At 32.9% G+C, this 18,416-nt stretch overlaps 2 protein-coding genes across 3 annotated transcripts; one reads left to right on the top strand and one right to left on the bottom strand.

Annotated features, from left to right (window-relative positions):
- Positions 1-533: 533 nt before the first annotated feature.
- LOC131943707 (ras-related protein Rab-13-like) lies at positions 534-5,408 on the bottom strand. Its single transcript, XM_059303920.1, has 6 exons — positions 5,262-5,408; positions 3,574-3,676; positions 2,052-2,216; positions 1,120-1,266; positions 668-808; positions 534-554 (listed from the first exon to the last, which is right to left on the bottom strand). The coding sequence occupies exons 1-6, from the start codon at positions 5,345-5,347 to the stop codon at positions 534-536; spliced, it is 663 nt and encodes a 220-aa protein (XP_059159903.1). The 5' UTR covers positions 5,348-5,408.
- A 302-nt stretch (positions 5,409-5,710) lies between these two features.
- LOC131943719 (elongation factor 1-beta) lies at positions 5,711-17,524 on the top strand. 2 transcript variants are annotated; one of them, XM_059303938.1, is made up of 9 exons: positions 5,711-5,810; positions 9,413-9,548; positions 12,567-12,650; positions 14,952-15,030; positions 15,166-15,338; positions 15,625-15,688; positions 16,043-16,168; positions 16,871-16,989; positions 17,426-17,524. In XM_059303938.1, the coding sequence occupies exons 2-9, from the start codon at positions 9,435-9,437 to the stop codon at positions 17,462-17,464; spliced, it is 798 nt and encodes a 265-aa protein (XP_059159921.1). In that variant the 5' UTR covers positions 5,711-5,810; positions 9,413-9,434; the 3' UTR covers positions 17,465-17,524. The 2 variants fall into 2 exon arrangements, with proteins under 2 accessions (XP_059159921.1, XP_059159922.1); XM_059303939.1 differs by lacking the exon at positions 12,567-12,650.
- The last annotated feature ends 892 nt before the right edge of the window (positions 17,525-18,416 follow it).

The raw sequence follows: 18,416 nt of genomic DNA, 5'->3' as shown, positions 1-18,416 counted from the left end.
CGTCATTTTAGGGGGGGTCTGACTTTTTGTGACGACGTGTGACGGAGGGGAGGGGGGAGGTAAAAATCGTCAAAAAAAGCGTGACGTCATTTATGGATGACCTATATATATATATATATATATATATATATATATATATATATATATATATATATATATATATATATATATATATCCCCTTTACTACAGTAAAATTGAATCTTTCTTTAAATTAAAGTTTAATTTAAGGTTTGTCGAATAAGTTTTTTCCTCTGTTTGATTCATTTTTCGAGGTTAGTGAGGTATCGAGGTTATCTGAGTCTAAAGGGATGTATGAAGACTTAATATTTAGTAGGAATGTATGCAGTATTTAGTAAATGTTTGGCTATAATTTTGTTAACTCGAGACTCTTGTGAGTCTTTCAAACCTTCAAATATTTATTTTGTTGGTACTATCCCTCCTTATTTCTTCGTTTTGCGTTTGGCTACACCCACTTTCTAACAACATTTCTATAATCATAAAACTGGCCAGTACTGTTTCTATAAATATGATTGTCAGTCCAGTAGTCCAGTAGTCTATACATTGAGCGTTTATTATTTTTGAGATTCATGTTTTTATGTATTAAATTTAATATTTATATCAACGAGCATTTTTTCTTTTTCTCTTTCCCACCACCTTCGTGTAGTACGATTTTTCCGTTCTTTTCCCCGTTAGACTTTTGAAACAATTTTATTTCGCTGACAGGTTTCGACATAGAACTTTTAACAGGCTCAGGGGCGCTTCCTCCAATCAAATTTCTTTGGGTCACTATCAGCTGGTCACATAAATCCTGAGGAAAAATGTATTAAATGTGTAGAATTTAACATAAATATGTAATGACCCGATCCCTCATTGTAGTGTATAACACGATCATTACTAGTAATTATACGCATACCCTGAGTACAATTTTTGCATGAAATTTTTTTTTTTAATCCAATAATAATGTTCTAGAATCTGATTTTAAAAGTAGCTCAAAGGTTGAAAATTCTTTTAATTATTTTTAAAAAGTAGTTGAAAATTCTTTTAATTATTTTTAAAAAGTAGATATATAATCTGATTTATGTTATTTATACCATAGTATAGATTCTATACTATACAAACCTGGAAAACTTCGGACACATTTTTCCCACATTTCGCGCTGGACTCAAAGAATTTGATGTTTCTCTCTGCGGCCAGTTTCGTCCCTTCTTCCGTGCTGACCTGCCTGTTTGACCCATTATCGTCTGCTTTGTTCCCCACCAGTATAATCTAAGAATAAGCCATGGCGATTTTTATAACATTTTAGTAAATACGACCACAATATAATAAGTAAGTAAAGTTCCATGTTGAGACCTGCCTTTCCATGGGGCAAGTGAAGTAGACAGAGTTCATCTGTTTTAGTGACCTCGGCATATGAAGAGATTGTGTGGTCAGCACTAAGCCCAGTCACCTTCACTTTCTTTAACGTCAGTCAGGTACCCATCGAAGCTGATGGGAGATCGCCCAACAGTCTCGAGTCCGGGATACGAACTCTAGACTTTCGGGTTAGCTGTCGTGCGCTCCACTACGCCACTTCATTACATCATAAGACAGACTTGGTAAACAATTTTAACACAGGCGGTAAAAAAAAAACATTTTAAAAAAAACATGCCTTTTGAAACTGGCATTGCGAAGAGGCTACACGGGGAACCAGATGGCAAGATGGTAGGGATTAAAGCAGAGTTTCTTTCAGGAAGCTTTTCGAGGTAGGGGTGGGGAAACCGTGGCAAGGTGGTCAGAATAAAAGCAGAGTTTCTTTCAAGAAATTTTCCGCGGGGGAGTGGGGGGGGGGGTGGGGAGGGGGTACGTGGTAAAGTGGTCGGGATAAAAGCAGAGTTTTTTTCAGAATTTTTTTCGGGGTGGGGGTGGGGGCACTGCCTCCACGAAGCAATCCCCCCCTCCCTCGGACAAAAATGCCTGAAGCAATCACTGCACAGTAGTCTTTAAATTTAATCATCTAATGGTGCATGCCAGCACAAGAGGCCAACAATGATATTTTCTGACGTGCCACGTACCGCTTCTTTTCCGCTCATCACCTCCCGCAGCTCGTCCAGCCATTTCGACACCTGGGCGAACGATTCTCTGTTGGTGACGTCATACATGACCAGGGCCCCGTGAGAACCTCTGTAGTAGGAGGTAGTTATTGTCCGGAATCTCTCCTGCCCGGCCGTGTCCCAAATCTGGGACAAATAAGAGTCATTGAAATTATTAAACGGACAATATGAAATCATAGAACATAGACCAAGATCAACCAAAATGTGTAGGTGATTTCACGAGCTTACCAATGCTTTAATTAAAGAAAGCAAATCACTAAATTAGTTTGATGTTCTTATTTTCAGTGCGTTTAAAAGTTTAATAATAATTAATAATTATTAAGTTTTTATTTTTATCTTTTTAATTTATATATATATAAATATTATATTTTTTTTTCTTTTCCATATAATAATTCGTTCTAAATTAAGTTGACACTGAAAAATTAGAATTTTTAAAAAGTAAAGAATCCTCTATAGACATAGCGATCCATTGGGGGCAGATAAAGCAGAGTTCTTATGTTTCTTTACCTCGGCATATGAAAGCATATGAAGGTAAGGTGTGGTCAGCACTTTGCCCAGCCGCCTTTACTTTCCCTAACATGAGTTAGGTATATAGCAGAGTTGGGTGGACTCTATATTGACGTTGAACTGACTTGAACCCGGATTCATACTCGCCGTCTCATTATACCACAAAGGGGCTACGACTAAAAATATTGGCTTCGAAACACAATTAGTAGCTTGCATTCTCTAAAAGACAATAACCCTTCTTAGTCCGCAGTTGACGCTCAGGAAAAAAAACCAGCCGTGAAAAAACACGTCACTGGTAGCTGCTCAGGCGATCGCTAGTACTTAGTACTTAATCTTGTTATTTCCCCTTTCATTATTGAATTTACTAATCTTTTAATTACATTTTTATTGACTATTCTAATGTCTAACTGATTAAAATTTAAATGTCTTTACATTGTCGTCAAAGACAAATATGTATCTGGAAAGTTTGAACAAAATCGATACTTTAGAAGTGGGTCGAAATTGTTGTGAACTAAATAAAAACTTTAGAATTTTAAAAGTATCCGTTCAAACCTTATAGACGGTACAGTTCACCTGTTTCAGTGATCTTAGCATTTGAAGGGATAGTGTGGTCAGCACTATGCCCAGCCGCCTTTACTAGCACCATGCCCAGCCGCCTTTACTAGCACTATGCCCAGCCGCCTTTACTAGCACTATGCCCAGCCGCCTTTACTAGCACTATGCCCAGCCGCATTTACTAGCACTATCTCCAGCCGCCTTTACTAGCACTATGCCCAGCCGCCTTTACTAGCACTATGCCCAGCCGCCTTTACTAGCACTATGCCCAGCCGCATTTACTTTCTGGAGGCCGTGATCCGAGCTCAAGCTTTCGGGTGTGCGTTCGAAAAGAGAAGAGTGGTCAACTTCGATTATGACCTTATGGAACGTAAGCTATCGTTTAAATAAAAAAAAACATTGTCTGTAGAATTATTTTTACCTGAAGTTTGATTGAATCCCCTTCTTTTGATTTGATTGCTTTGATGCAAAAATCAACACCAATAGTTGCTATGTAGCTTTCGTAAAACATATTGTCTGCAAATCTACAAATTACTACTCATTAGTTTCCATGCAAACTTTTATATCGACAGTTTTAGAGGTGTCATCTCAGAGACTATATAGGACATGTCATGGCAGATATACTAATAGAAGAGATGTCATGCTAGATATAGACGATGTAACAATAATTGCCAGGTTAGATATAGATGACGTAAGAAATGTCATATTAGATATAGTTGATGTAATAGATGTAATATGTTAGATATAGACGATGTAGAATGGCAATGTTAGATATAGTTGATTTAAAAATGTCAAATATAGTTGCTATAAGAAGTGTTTTGTTAGATATGGATTATGCAAAAATTGCCGTTAGATATAACTACAATGAATAAAATGTCATGTTAAACAGAGCAATAAAAGAGATGAGTCTTGGAACAATGGGGCAATGGATGGAGCCAGTGTTTCTTTCAAACACAAATACAAATGCAGATAAAAACCCAAACGCAAACCTATTCGCAAAACAATAACGCAGAACATAAACACAAACTTAAATGCAAACATAAACGCATAGTGCTCACACTATAGCCCAAGGCGCCAAACCGCACCCTGTCGGTGCACCGGCGTAACCGCCTGATTCAACTAAGTAAACGACTATAATACAACAACTTATCCATATTGCACTCACTTAAACGAACGTAGGCGCCATAGCGCTCACGGAAGACCAGGGGCGCCAAATAGCACTCTGTCGGGGTGCCGGAGAACGCCCGGTTTCGATTTAGTGAACGACTGTAGTAACCCTTTTTTACCAAAGCTTATCACACTCTTTAAAAATGAAAACTGCACTTAAGCGCACACAGGATAGCAGCACAGGGTGCCTGACTCAATTTAGTGAACGACTATAATACCCCCAGCTTGTCCGCAAACGGAAAGATAGAAGTTAACAATAAGCATAGAGGACATTTAGGAGCGGCTTATAAACCGTTATTGATTTAAAAAATATTTAGTAAACAGTACGTTCAGTGTATAAAATAAATAAAAGGCCGTATTTAAAATATCCACGTTTTACCTACCACGTTGCACTTTATCGAGCCATGCAAATAGTATAATTATTTTTTTCCAACACCAAAACAAACAAATAGAAAGTATTTTTTTTCTCCCCGATGTAGTATTTTTTAAGGGAATTAATGTGTTTTTTATCCATCAAGGAAAGTAATAGGTACTAAATGAACAAAGGGAAGTAATGTGTACACTTTTATAAATTTTTGTAAAGGATGATATATTTTCTTTGATTTTGTTTATTTCACATGACGTTAATTAAAATTATACATTTTGGAAAATGAAACATTTTTTTTTACAAAACCATCTACATTAATTTTTTAAATCATTAGGCCTAATTTTTATAATTAATCTTTTAAGAATATTACACTATGGCTATCAAGTCGAGATTTTTACTATATGCATGTCACTCACACACAAGACGAGCCCCAGAATCCATTTGGGCTTTAAATATTAGAAGAAAATGTATGTCACAAAAATAAAAAATAAAAAAATAAAAATTAAAATATATATAGATCTATATATATATATTTGATTTCTCGATTAGTTTTTATAAAGATTTTAAACACTCACCTTTTTAGAAAACACGTTTTGCCAACATTTTCACTTCCAACAATTACAATTTTGAATAGAAATTTATATTCTTCTTTAGCTGTCATTTTTCAATTTTAAAATTCGATGACTATTTTATGTAGATCTAGGCTTATATTTAATATTAATATATTCTAAAAATGCGATAAACCTTAAGCCTTAAGCTTAAAGTGACTAGACTAGATTAGACTTGTTCAGTTACTTTTCATAAGTATTTTTCTTTTGTATTTTTGTTCACTAATTATGTAGATTGCCTATGGAATAATTCACATGTATGTCGATAACACAAAAGTTATGTCATTATTACGCACTCTTATTTAAATTATTTCTTTATGACACTTCAGTGATCTAAAATGCGTGTTGCTTAGAGATTATAAACTAATGGGGAATCACTCTTTTTAAAATCCAAGGTAAACACTCTCTAATCAAGAATGATGGGGAATGGTGAAAATTGACCCGGAAGAGTAACCTAACAGGTTATTTCCTTTTCAATCGTCGTCGTGGTCTGAAAAACCTCAAAAGTTTTTTCAGGTTAGAAAAAAATTGTTAAAATGTTATTTTTCAGTTTAAAAACTAGGGCAAACTTGTTTTAATCAAATTAAAATGTTCTTACTTTGATAAAGTTTAAACTTTAAAAGCTTGGAAAAAATGACGTAAAGAACAAGCGAAATAACACAATTTACTTTCGAGTTTCTGTTCTATTTTAAAATTTTTCATTTTTTCCGTTTCATCGCTCGTAGCTTCTGTTTCTCTTTCGGGCCTCGGCTTTTGCTCGGGCATAGCCGTATTATATTAGGAATATTAGCGCTATTTACAGTCGTGACTATTTTTGATAGGTTTAATTTTTAAAACACCCAAAAAAGCATGACGTTGTGGGATCGAGTGGGTGGCTGATGTGCTGAGATGGTGTGGGTTCAATAGTAGTTCAAACTAATCAAACCCATCAGATGCCTTCTTCACTTTGACACTTATTGTTACCTGCATATATTATAGGCCCCTATTACAGGACTGCCTACTTGTACGGTTTTTATGATTTTGACACCCAGGTTATGGAATTACAATTATGCCGCAAAGGTTGTGCTTTTGCCTTCAGTAGAGATCAAAATCAACTTTTAGACTTAAGCTTTTTTTTTTAGTGGTAACTTAATATTCCCAATCTGAGTTTTATATTTAGAATCTAGCTATTTAAAATTTCACTGTTATCCGGTTCTGCTGTTTCAAGTATCTTCCGTAACAACCACCTTCCCACCTATCCTATGTCATGGCATGCGGCAGTCTTTGGGTCTATATTGTGAACTGTTGACCCCACAAGTGGGTTACCATATGAGCCGGTGTTGTCCGTAGAGAAAAAAGAAATAGTATGTGGACTAAATCATTGAAAGTGTGGTCGCGCATGGAAAATATCTCGAATAAAATTAAACCTACTTCTAGATCTTCTCTTTTTTTTTTCAAGATAAATAAATCTGAGGTTTAAATAATAAAAGAGAGGCCTAAACAAGCGTAGTTTTCTATTTATTTACAAAATTATCTGGGAGTGGGTAAAACATGAATGGGCGAAATGTACCTGCTGAATAAACGGTAAGTAGCGAGACACAATATATCAAGGCATGTTGTTTGAGATATGCGAGAACAGTTTTTACTAACCAACTATATCTAGGCCCACCTAGATCAATCACGGTTCGTATTTTTAAAAAAAAAAGTTCTTCTATGCCTAAATATTACTAAATAAAATCTAGATGTTTAAAAAATATTCAAGAAATATGCTATTTCTAAAATCGTCACCTCTCTCATTGTCCTGTGAGCGGGGGAAAAAATCCTGACAAGGTCGAGGGGTCACTGAGTTCACATTGGTTTAGAACAATTCCTATTTGTGATTCTTCATTGTCGCCTAATACATTGAATTTTGAGGCGAAGTTTTTTTTTTTAATTTGTCAATTTCTTTAAAAAAAAAAAAATTCTTAAAAATAGTATGAGTAGTGTAACGTAGCCGATGATTTTTTTAAAAAATCTAATAATGCTACACTAGATGTTCATTTTTGTACTCTGGTAATTGATATTTAAAAAGTTCTATTATTTTTAATGAAACCAACTTTTAAATTTAGCCTTCATTCTCCAAAGGAAATTTTGAAACGCTTTCCAGGCATTATATCCCTGCCACCTAGATCTATAGTTTATTATAATAACATGAAAACTTGCCATTTTGCCTGTGGTAAACATTTTTAAAAAGTAATTCTAAGAAGGTCAATGGAACTAAGACAAAAAAATCAGAAGTCATGCGTCCGTTATGGACGCCATATTGTTGTTAGCAACCGGCGTTATCCCCAAGATAGGCATCAATACTACTTAACAATAATAGTAAAAACTAGAGGTCTTTAACCAACCAGACACTACTAAATTAGCTGGTTCTAGTTAATTTGGCTTGAAAATAAATGTGTAAATTTGCCACAATATTTTTTTCTTCCTTTCTTAAATGAGCATGTGCTAGACCCAGTACTACATTAATTAGATGTAACTGGGCCAGTTATTCAGATCTCTTAATGTAGGCCTTGGCTAGTATGGTTATCACTAGGCATGCTGCCCAGCTTTGCTTAGGCTTTCGAAAACATTGAGAATTTGAATGCTTAATTAATTCGCCCGAGGGTTGGTCTACGACCTCAGGAGTTATAAGAGGTTCCTACGTGGACATTTTTGTTCGATTTATAGCTCATATAAGGCGCCGGTCAGTAGAGGTCAGTTTAGACCCCCTCATCGTAGACTTTTCGGCCAACTGGCCCCCGTGTTCTGTCGCCCCAAGGTAATATCCTGCCAAATTTGAAGCGCCTGTGGTGCTGGAAAGTGCCCTGTCGGGCACCCGACAACTTTGCTTTATATATTATAGAGATTAGCAAATTGCATAGATAAACAAAGATTTCAATAAAGTAATTAAGGCCTGAAATAACTTAATATAGAAATGTATTATTTGAATAGATTCTAGATCTAGGTAGGGTCTACATCTGTGTAGGTCTAGTTTTTCCGTACATCTAGATCTAGATGATCTAGATGATCTAGAATATCTAGATCTAGATGATCTAGAATATCTAGATCTAGATGATCTAGAATCTCTAGATCTAGATTATCTAGATTTAGAATCCTAATAGAATTTTTTTTTTAAGTTTAGCCCGAGCAAAATTGTATTGTATAAATTTTATAGCGTACGTAGATCTAAATAATATTTGAATGAAATAGTTCATTTCTTTTTATTCTAAACACGGCAGATGACGTCATTAGCTAATGTATAAACATTAGTGACATCACTGTTTTATGCATTCTTTTTCACAACTATAAACGATTTTCCTGTTGCATAATTAAAACTGTTTTTCTACATTCGAATACGCCTTAATTTTTTATTTTTCTTCTTTAAATAAAATTGTGGTTATACATTTAAAACATCTACCATATTATTTTCAACAAAAGTCCGTAGCAAGTTCTCCATGTATCGCTGAAGATTCTGACGTGATATCCGGCGAAAATATTTTGCGGACAGACAGAGAGAGAGAAGTGCGCATTTGGGCTTTTATATATTAGGATATTAAATTTTTTAGCCTAGTCCTTCTAGATCCAGATGAATAATTAAACAAGTTAAAATTAATGTGCTAACACAAAATACAAAACCTGAAAGGTTAGTTTATTGTGGTATGGGAGGTTTTAGAGTCTAAACTATTTCCTCCCATAGACAGGTGAATTGTAATTAAGCTGGGAAAATAGACCAAAAATGATTTTAAAAACTTAGTAGCAACAGAGCCTATTACTGTCCAGCATTCACATTGATAGCAATGACGTCAAGGCTAAAAAAATAGGCCTATATTGAATGGCTTTTTTTGTGAGTTTTTATTTCTTCCCCTAAATGGGTGCAGAAAAAAACACGATTTTTTTCACTAGATGAACAAACTAATAATGCCTTAAATTTTAATGTTGACTATATTTGGTACCATTTAGTCTGATGTTTTTACATAGGTTAGTGTACCCTTTTTACATTTGACCTTCATTGTTGAGGCTCTTTTTTTTCCTGGCTAGAAGTATTAAATCAATCTTTTTTTTTTGTTAAACTTGAACTGGTATGATTTTTATATTTCAATGTTTGTTTTTGTTCACAGTAAAGTAACAGACCCATCAGCAATGGCTAATCCTCTTGCTTTAGAAAATGTCTGGCTCCAGCAACAAAAGTTTGAGGATGCTGAGCGTCTTTACCGCCAGCTTGAAGCTGGAACAACAAAAGCTTCAGTTGTAGAGGTTTGTATGATTTGCGATAGTCAAAAATTTAAAATCCATCTTTTTTTAAAAAATCTGTTATAACATTACAGCAATGATTCTGCCTGTATCCCTTGAGGATAAGGTCCAGGGTTCGTACGCAGTCTGGAAAGTCTGGAAAAAGTCTTGAATTTCAAAAAGTGAATTTAAGACTTAAAAAAGTCTGGAAAATCGCTAGTTTTTGGGCTGGATTTTTTAAAAGTCTGGAAAAAGTCTGGAATCTAGTTTTAGAAACAAAACTTCGTAGTCCATATTTTCCAACTTAAAAAATTGCTATTTTTAAGTAAATTTACTCCAATTTTTTTCCCGCGCTGTCGCGCGCGTTTACACTATGTTGTGACGTTTTTTCGCTGGTTTGCAGAAAAAAATGCTCAGTTACTAGATCTACGTCATTGGGAGAAGAGGGGAAGGGAGGGAAGAGATATTTTGTGGCACGACTGACCGTGTGAATGTGTTACAAGTACTTACAATTGTCGTTTAATAAAAGAATGATCGCCGTCATGATTGTTACCCGCTATTTTTTCATCGTTTGAGTTTGCATGCAGGCAGTCATAACAAAAAGTTATGGGGAAGATGTGTGAGTGGTAGTTTAGATATAATTTATCAGCTGTAAGGTGTCATCCATTTATGACTTACAACAATTTTTTGGATTTTAGACCCCCCCCCCCTTCCCCACTCCCCCGCCCTCTGTCCACACGCGTTCCCTTACTTTGGATTAATATAATAACATTTATAAGATTAATAAGTCGCAAGGCCTCCTTGGGTTCATACCTGTATTTCTGTTTGCTTCAGCTTAACAAAGAGGTACTATTTTTATTTATGAGTCGTCCATAAATGACGTCACACTCCGGAAAGTCGGGAGGAGGGTTTTATAGTGTGACTACACGCTCTTGCAATAATGTTAGGGCAGATATAAATACCGTGTTTTATTTACACGCTGTGATGGTTTTTAAAACACCAGCACAGTCCTCTTAATTTTACTTTCTACTTGCAAGATACAAGTTTTATGTTTGTTTTAGAATGTAATCACAAAATCTTCCGACCCCTTCCCCCCTCCATGTGTACGTCATAAATGGATGACCCCTTTAATTGTAATTCACCTTCCATTAAACTGTTTTTGAAATATTTGCAAATGCTGACGATTAAAGTTAGACTACCCCGCCCCTCCTTGTAACATCGGTCACTTGTGTGAACTCACCGTAACCCCAAGTACGTAGTTGGTACTTCTTGGTAAGTAGGGTGGGGGAGGGGGTATAAGTCACAGCACAGTTCATGTTATGACGTATTAAACAGGCATACTGAAGTCTAGACTACTATGACCTCACAGTGACCCCTTCACCGTGTCGTGTCTGTGGGGGGGGGGGGGGGAAGGATACCGGCAACTTTTTTTTTTAATTGCAGACCCGTTTCTCAGCTATTACTATAAGCACAAACAGTGAATGATTTTTCTTTTTTTGCTCCACATTTTTTTTTACAAGTAGCCTATATTTATTTAGGCTACTTAACAAGAGCAGACCTAAATTAATACATTAAATTATTATTCTTTGAAGTAATTAACTCTCACTATTATGCAATACCATTTTAATGATAGTTTAATTGAAAACATAAGCAATTAGATCAGGAACAGATTACATAAGTCTAATGTTGGAAACAAAATAGTTGCATAATTTTAATCAATTATTTTAATTGTTAAAATTTTAGGCAAACTTAGAAAAAATGTTTTTTTTGTCAATTTGGCTAGAGAAAGTTCACTATGAATATAGCTCAATTGCCTAAAATAAATGTCAATTTAGTATAAGTAATTATAATGACAGTACAAATAGTGCATCATTTTAAAAAATTATTCGCTAACACATTATCTGCCTAAAGTCTGGAATTTTTCCAAAAAAGTCTGGAAAATGTCTGGAAAAAGTCTGGAATTTCATTTTCAAAAAGCAGTACGAACCCTGAAGGTCAGTGTTGTTAGGGTAGCATTGCTACTAAAGATAAACTCGGCTGTGTTTTTGCCAATGTCTTAATATGCACCATTTTGTGGGTTTAAATAAATAGTTTGCATTTCTGGTGGTGGAATTTTTCTGTAAGTGCAATGTCTGTATATTTTCTTTGGTTACTATATGCTGAGAGTATTACTTTAGGTTCCTACCATTTTCTATTTTCCTATCTTTTAGTGATTTGTTCCATCTTAAAGTTAAAGCTAAATTTAGCCTTGTACTTAAAATCATGTTTAAAAATTAAATTACATGATTCCTTAAACTGAAATTTCATATTTTTGTCAATTTTTTCCGTGGAGTATTTTGATATGCCATTTCTTTGTACAGAAACTGTATCATTTTTTGGCTCTGTTATTCTGAAATAACAATCAAATTCTATTTGCCTGATTACATTTGGAAACTTGTTTGTAAAAATTGTTTCAATCCTGTTAATAAAATTACTCTAATGTATGAGACATACTTTTAAAATCAGTTTGATTCTTCACCAGCCTTAAAATCTCCTAATCACTGTGTAAACTACCTCTTTTCATCCATCCAATTACTGCTTTTTTCGGTGTCATTTAACTTTATAATAATTTTTTGTAATGTTTGTATTACAGATTAGCATTTTTAAGTAGCTCCTTATTCAAAATAAATTTTTATCAATTAGGACATGGAATTTTTTACCCATGTGGGCCTATATAATGTTTTTTTTTTAAACCAAAATTTACACCTCAAAAACTCAAATGTTTGCTCTTTTGCATTTTCTTACATTCACATTATTTTATATAAACTTTTACAAAGCTGTCTGTAAACAGTTTTATACATTTTAATTTTGAATCAGTGTTATAGATTTATAATGCGCCAGATGTTAAAACGTCATATTTGATTAAATCTGTTTGTTGCCATCACACTCCACTCCTGTATAAGCTTTTAAAAACAAAACTATGGTTATAAGCCTGCATTTTAAAATATCCTCTATAACTGCAAATATTCCAAGCTTGTGCAAAGTGTTTGTTTTTATCTGTAGAAAACAGGTAACTCTTTGGCTGGTGAAATAGCCCAAGTGAGAAAGGACATACAGAATGCATTAAATAAACAACCAGTTTTGGGAGTGAGTAACATTCACTATAATAATTCAGTGTCCTTCACAGTTGTATAAATGGCTTCACTTAAGTTTCATTTTTATAGGTGACATGTTTTACATGTTTTATTCTGCTTCCAGTTTTTGTTTGTATTTATGTGGGCTATTTTGATTATTTACTATCTCAACAAATTTTTAGTTGTCCTTGTTGTGGGGTAATTTTTTTAGTGTTGTCGTGATTGCATGAAACAAAAGAAATTAATTTCCATCATTATAATAGATTATTATTGTACTTAAAGTTTTAAAATAAACAATTCGGTATTAAGAGTAAATTTTGATAATTAATATTGGACATTTTTTATTTTATTTTTACTGCTATGCAGTTGATATGTTAATAACTTTTTAAAAGAAAATAGTTAAAGTCATTAGTGAGATGCTTTGTATAAGTGCCATACATTTGGAAGCGACACTTTTATCTGTAAGTTTTGAAAAATTAGTTATGTGTTGAAAATGTGTTGTTAAGTGGGTATTATTCGTATTAGTGATATAGCAAATTTTTTTTCTTGTACACTTAACTTCAAAGTTATTTTCTAAGCCACACACCTGAGATGAAAAATATGTTAATAGGCCATAATTAGTCAATAGTGAGTTATTTGGTTATCTTTGAAAAAACTAAACTTATTCATTAAATAACTAAGGTATAAATACACCTTTTTATGAAAAAGCAACTTTGGTTTCATTACCTTTATTGAATAGTGACATCTACTACAGCATTTTTAAAATGTTTGACTCCAAAAATTAAAAGTGGCAGATACAGTTGCGGTTATTTTGATATCTCAAAAGTGTATTAGCTGATTTAAAAGAAAGATGATTAAGCCACTGTTTGTGGGGTTTTTTTTTTATATTTCTTATAGGCAGTAATAAACTGTAATATCAGTAACTTGCAGAGATTCAAAATGAGATCTATTAAAATTTTATAGGAATCCACAATCAAATATACAAATGCAGTCTCATGTGCAAGAGAAGTAGGGTTAACTTACTATTTCCATCTTCAAATTTAACTGAATTTTTTGCTACTAAAATTAAGAAACTATCTTGAAATACCAAAACACGGTGACTTGTAACTGAAACGGAATCTGACAAAATCTATTTGTAGCAGGCATCAAGCAAAATGAATTTTAAATTATTATTAATAATTAGTTAGAGAGTTATATCTTTTATTAAAAAAATGTGTACTTTAATTCTCCATAATGTGTTTTTTTTTTAAATTTACTTTTTGCTCAATAATTTTGTAGTGGTTTTCTCCTATAACCTATCATTCAAGTTTGTGAGCATTTCAGTTTTAGAAGGGTTTAGGTGGTGCATCACACACAAAAAAAAGGATAGGGAAACACTTTTATGTGTTCCATCCAGAGCTGATGCTTTTAGGGAAAAGTGGTGAAAAATAAAAATTTTTGTGAATGTCACAAATGGAGGACAACCTTGTGGCTTGTTTGCAAAATTTTTCTCAATTTTAAATTCTCCCATTAATTTTTTTACAGTATATCTATGGTAATATAAGTTGTTTTCTTTGGATTGCTCTTATGCTTCTGGTTTTATTTTTATAATTGTATGGAACTTTTTTGTTTTTATCTTATTTGAAATTACTGTACCTAAGTTGTTGAAATCTTGTAATTAGTTATTTGAGTAGTGTTGAATTAAGTAAATTATTTTATGAAAATGCAATGAAAACCGCATATGGGAATGTACAGAACTGAATCTGTTTCTCTACTCACATTTTCTCCCTCACACCTTCAAAGCACCCTGGAGTTCTATATAAGTGCTGATTTAATAACTAAATGGTTGGCCTTTGTAAAAATAGAAAAGGGTGTCATTGGAATCTGGAATTACAGAGGGTTTTAACAAAATATAACTTCTCTTCTTTTCTATTGAAAAATTGCTTACACTCGTATACTAACTCAAAAGTTTTGATTGTTTCCAGATAGAATTTAATTTTTTTGTGTATTTTTATTTTATTTGAAACTTTAAAAGGTTAAAAAGTTTTTTCTCCATTAGCTTTGGAGTGACTTCTTGCAATCTTAGTTCTCTTTACTTTTCAGGTTTTTTATGTACCTTAAAATCTTAAATTGGAATGACTTTTCTGTACAGCCTAGACCCAACTTTATTTAACATTGCAGAGAATGACACACATTTATTATAGTACTAGAACATTTTATTGTTTCAATTTCATTTCAAATTTGGGATGAACTTGTAATGTTTCAATACCAGCAGTTAAAAAAACCTGATAGGTTGTAATTAAATGTGTTGTTGTTTGTTTGCTTTTACCCACAGGCTGGAGGGGCTGGTGGTGATGCTAGTGTTCTGAAGCGTTTAGAAGCCTTAGAAAAAGAAAACAGAGAACTCAGGAAAAGTGAGTGATGTTTGCCTATTGTCAATTCTGTTTGCCTATTGTCAATTGCTTTTTCAACTAGCTGAAACATATTGCAGATTGTGTTCCCTGATTTTGCTTCTTTGTGTTTGAATGTCATTTTTATTTCATCTCTAGTTACTGATGACCTTAAAGCTTTGATATTAAACATACAGTCATCTGGTTCTGGTAAGCCAGCCGCTACCCCTGCTGCTGCTCCTGCTGGCAAACCACCAGGTAAACCTGCTCCATCAAAACCTGCACCCCCTGCTGATGATGATGACGACGATGATGATTTGTTTGGCAGCGATGTAATTACAGATTTATTTTAGTCTGTCTAAGAGTTTTTTAAAATAATTTTTAAGTTGTAAACTGGCAGCGATGTAATTACAGATTTTATTTTAGTCTAAGAATGTTTTTGAAGAATTTTTAAGTTGTAAACAAAGTTAGTATTTTGTTACAATTTAGAATCACTACTGTTACTTAAAATATGAGGTTAAAATGTTTTGTTGCTATTAAGTCGTAAATGATTATGGTTAGTTGGTTGGATAATTTTGAGCTTACATTTGAGTAATTCTTTTTTGTTTTTCCATATAGGATGAGGAAACAAAAGCATTGAAAGCTAAAAGACTTCAGGATTATGAAGAAAAAAAAGCCAAAAGTGAGTTATGTATAAAAAAAATCTTATTAGCAAATGGCAACGGCTTTTTTGGTTGTCCTTGGGACGGTTAATGGATTTTTTTTTTTTTCATTTTTTTTTTATTTTAGACCTACTGTAAGGGAAGTAAATTTTAAATTTAATTCCTATAAAAAGAATCTCCATGGTTGCTAAATTGGTCTGTTTTGTATTGTTCTATTTTAAAAATTAAAAAATGCAGAATTTCTTTAAACAAAATTTGTATAAAGATGCTCATGTTTTCCCCATGAAATCTGATACATACAGTGTTTGTTGCACTATGAAAATATTAATTGTGTGTTATCAGAATGTTTTTGACTATGGAGATGTGTATTTCAGAGCCAGTTCTTATCGCCAAATCAAGTGTTCTTCTTGATTGTAAGCCTTGGGATGATGAGACAGATATGGCTGAAATGGAGAAAAGAGTTAGATCAATTGAATTAGATGGTCTAGTATGGGGTGCATGTAAGGATAACTTTTTTTTTTTCAAATTAAAAAGAATCATAAGAAAGTATAATGAAATAATATTTTGGTTGGTTAATCTTACAAGACAAAGTTCACAATGTAGAGAAAAAGAGAGCATGCGAGAAATAAAAATAATAACATAAAGCCACCTTAACATTCCCAAACATGAGAAATACTTATAACATAAAACTTTCAGTAGTTTCACTTTCACTATTAAATTGTAGTTTTCTTCATTTTCACCTACAATCGTTACAGAATTACATTTCTTTAAGGCTCATACCACTAACATTTACAAATACTATTATCTAATATTGAAATAAGTACATAGCAATGCCCCTCACATTTGTTATCACAAAATTGTGTTTTTTAAATTACTAATTACTTGCCTGTCTTATGTAAAGTTGATGAGAAGTCTTTACTTTTTAGCATGACTTTGTAGTACATTCATATCAAAGTCAAACAACACAGAATAGCTGAAACTGACTGCAAAAGACATGTTAAAATACATTTATTCATTTGTTCATTTATCAACTTGAAAACTTGTTGTAAGAATGGTGTTTTTAAAATATTGCTATTTTGTTCCTTATATTCTCAATGCTCTTGTTGTATAGAGGATAACCATACATATGCCTTTTAGTTGTAGTGTTTCTAAAATAATGAATAGTGTATGTTTATCGCAATATTTATTTACTCTCATTTCAGCAAAACTTGTTGAAGTAGGATATGGCATCAAGAAACTTACTATTATGTGTGTTGTAGAAGATGACAAAGTCAGCATAGAAGATCTTTCTGAACGAATCACAAACGAGAATGAAGATTTGGTAGGTTTAATTGAGTAAATAAACTATTTAGTCCATCAAAAATACGTTACATGATCTGCATTAAATCTTAGAAATCTGAAAATTCCAGGGACAATAAGAAAATAATCCTACTGAGTTGAAAATTGAACATCATTATGCTTTAAGTTTGCTTTCAATCAAGCTCCCTGTCCCGGTTTCTGGGAATTTTCCAAGAATTAGTTGTTTTCCATTTGTTAGGTTTTAAAAGAGAGAAAAAAATTCAATGTATTAAAACTTCATAAATATCTAACTATTGGTTTTAAAAAAGCTTTCCTTTATATGTTAACGAGAAACACAATAATATGTTTAGCAATGATCCATTTGGATTTCTCCCATATTCTAAACTATTTCTGTAAATTAGTTTACGTCCTATGCTTTAGACAACATTCAAATTTTAAAATTTTGTTTGAATTTTCAGGTCCAAAGTGTTGATGTGGCTGCATTTAACAAAATCTAGATATGGAATACAATTTTAAATTGTAAAAATAATAAAAGCAAATGTTATTTATATTTCAAATTTTGTTTCCTGTTTTCATTTCTTCTGTTTTTTAGTAAAGACTGCAAAATTAATGTGATGTAGAAAGAAGCACAACTATTGCTCACCAATGTACAATTTTTCTTGAGTCTTCACTTCATGTGTAGAAATTGATACATTTTTCAAAACTTAAAATATTTATTATTTGAAAATATCTTAACAATGTTGAATGGCATACCTCTGCTTAACCTTAATTAAAAACAGTTTTAAAAGGCCCATTCATTTTATTCAAGTAGATTAGAAAAATACTTGATAATACAGCACAAAAGGTGAACTTATGAAAGATACATTCATACAGTACTCTTAATTTTAAACATGTGTCCTCGCCCTGCATACCATTTTAAGAGGGCCATATTACACGTAAGGGATAATGACAAGGGACATCACTACTTTTTTAAACAATAAAAAAAACAACACCATAGTATTCTCCCTTTTTTAAAAGTTGGGGGTAGTTCACACTAGGGGAGTAAGACAAAAAAAATCCAGTTTAATCGAGAGTGCCCGTGTTTAAAAAGCTCAACAGGTAATTTACTATTCACAAAAACTATAGATAGATCTAAATCCAAAACTGTGGATTTGTGGTAAGTGAGTGATCATGAAAACAAAACTTTTTTATAATACTACTTACTTCTACAAGAAAATAAAACAGTATCACTGAGTAGCAGTATAAAAATTGTTAAAAAATACTAAAATAGGATTCAATTAGTTTTTTGTTGCTGATGTGACAATGATGTGTGTAAAGTATCTTCTATATATATTTAAAGTATGTTTTGTTCATTGGTTTTTATGTCCTTTAGCCTTTAACAAATCGGCATGAAACTTTGAGAAGCTATTGAGAATACCCCTGGGGAGGTTTCTACTTAAAAAGAAATTG

This window comes from Physella acuta, unplaced genomic scaffold, assembly GCF_028476545.2.
Source record: "Physella acuta isolate Inbredline_101_S28 unplaced genomic scaffold, ASM2847654v3 ptg000465l, whole genome shotgun sequence".
In the NCBI taxonomy this organism is placed as follows: Eukaryota; Metazoa; Mollusca; class Gastropoda; family Physidae; genus Physella; species Physella acuta.
Note: the sequence above shows the minus strand (reverse complement) of the source record. Positions and strands in the feature narration are given on the sequence as shown.

Coding starts and splice junctions, on each gene's coding strand:
- LOC131943707 (XM_059303920.1), bottom strand. CDS start 5,347: ATGACAGCTAAAGAAGAATATAAATTTCTATTCAAAATTGTAATTGTT. Junction 1,267..2,051: donor TGATGAGCGGAAAAGAAGCG/GTACGTGGCACG, acceptor GCTTATTCTTAG/ATTATACTGGTGGGGAACAA. Junction 809..1,119: donor ATGTGTCCGAAGTTTTCCAG/GTTTGTATAGTA, acceptor ATTTTTCCTCAG/GATTTATGTGACCAGCTGAT.
- LOC131943719 (XM_059303938.1), top strand. CDS start 9,435: ATGGCTAATCCTCTTGCTTTAGAAAATGTCTGGCTCCAGCAACAAAAG. Junction 15,689..16,042: donor TGAAGAAAAAAAAGCCAAAA/GTGAGTTATGTA, acceptor TGTGTATTTCAG/AGCCAGTTCTTATCGCCAAA. Junction 16,990..17,425: donor CAAACGAGAATGAAGATTTG/GTAGGTTTAATT, acceptor TTGAATTTTCAG/GTCCAAAGTGTTGATGTGGC.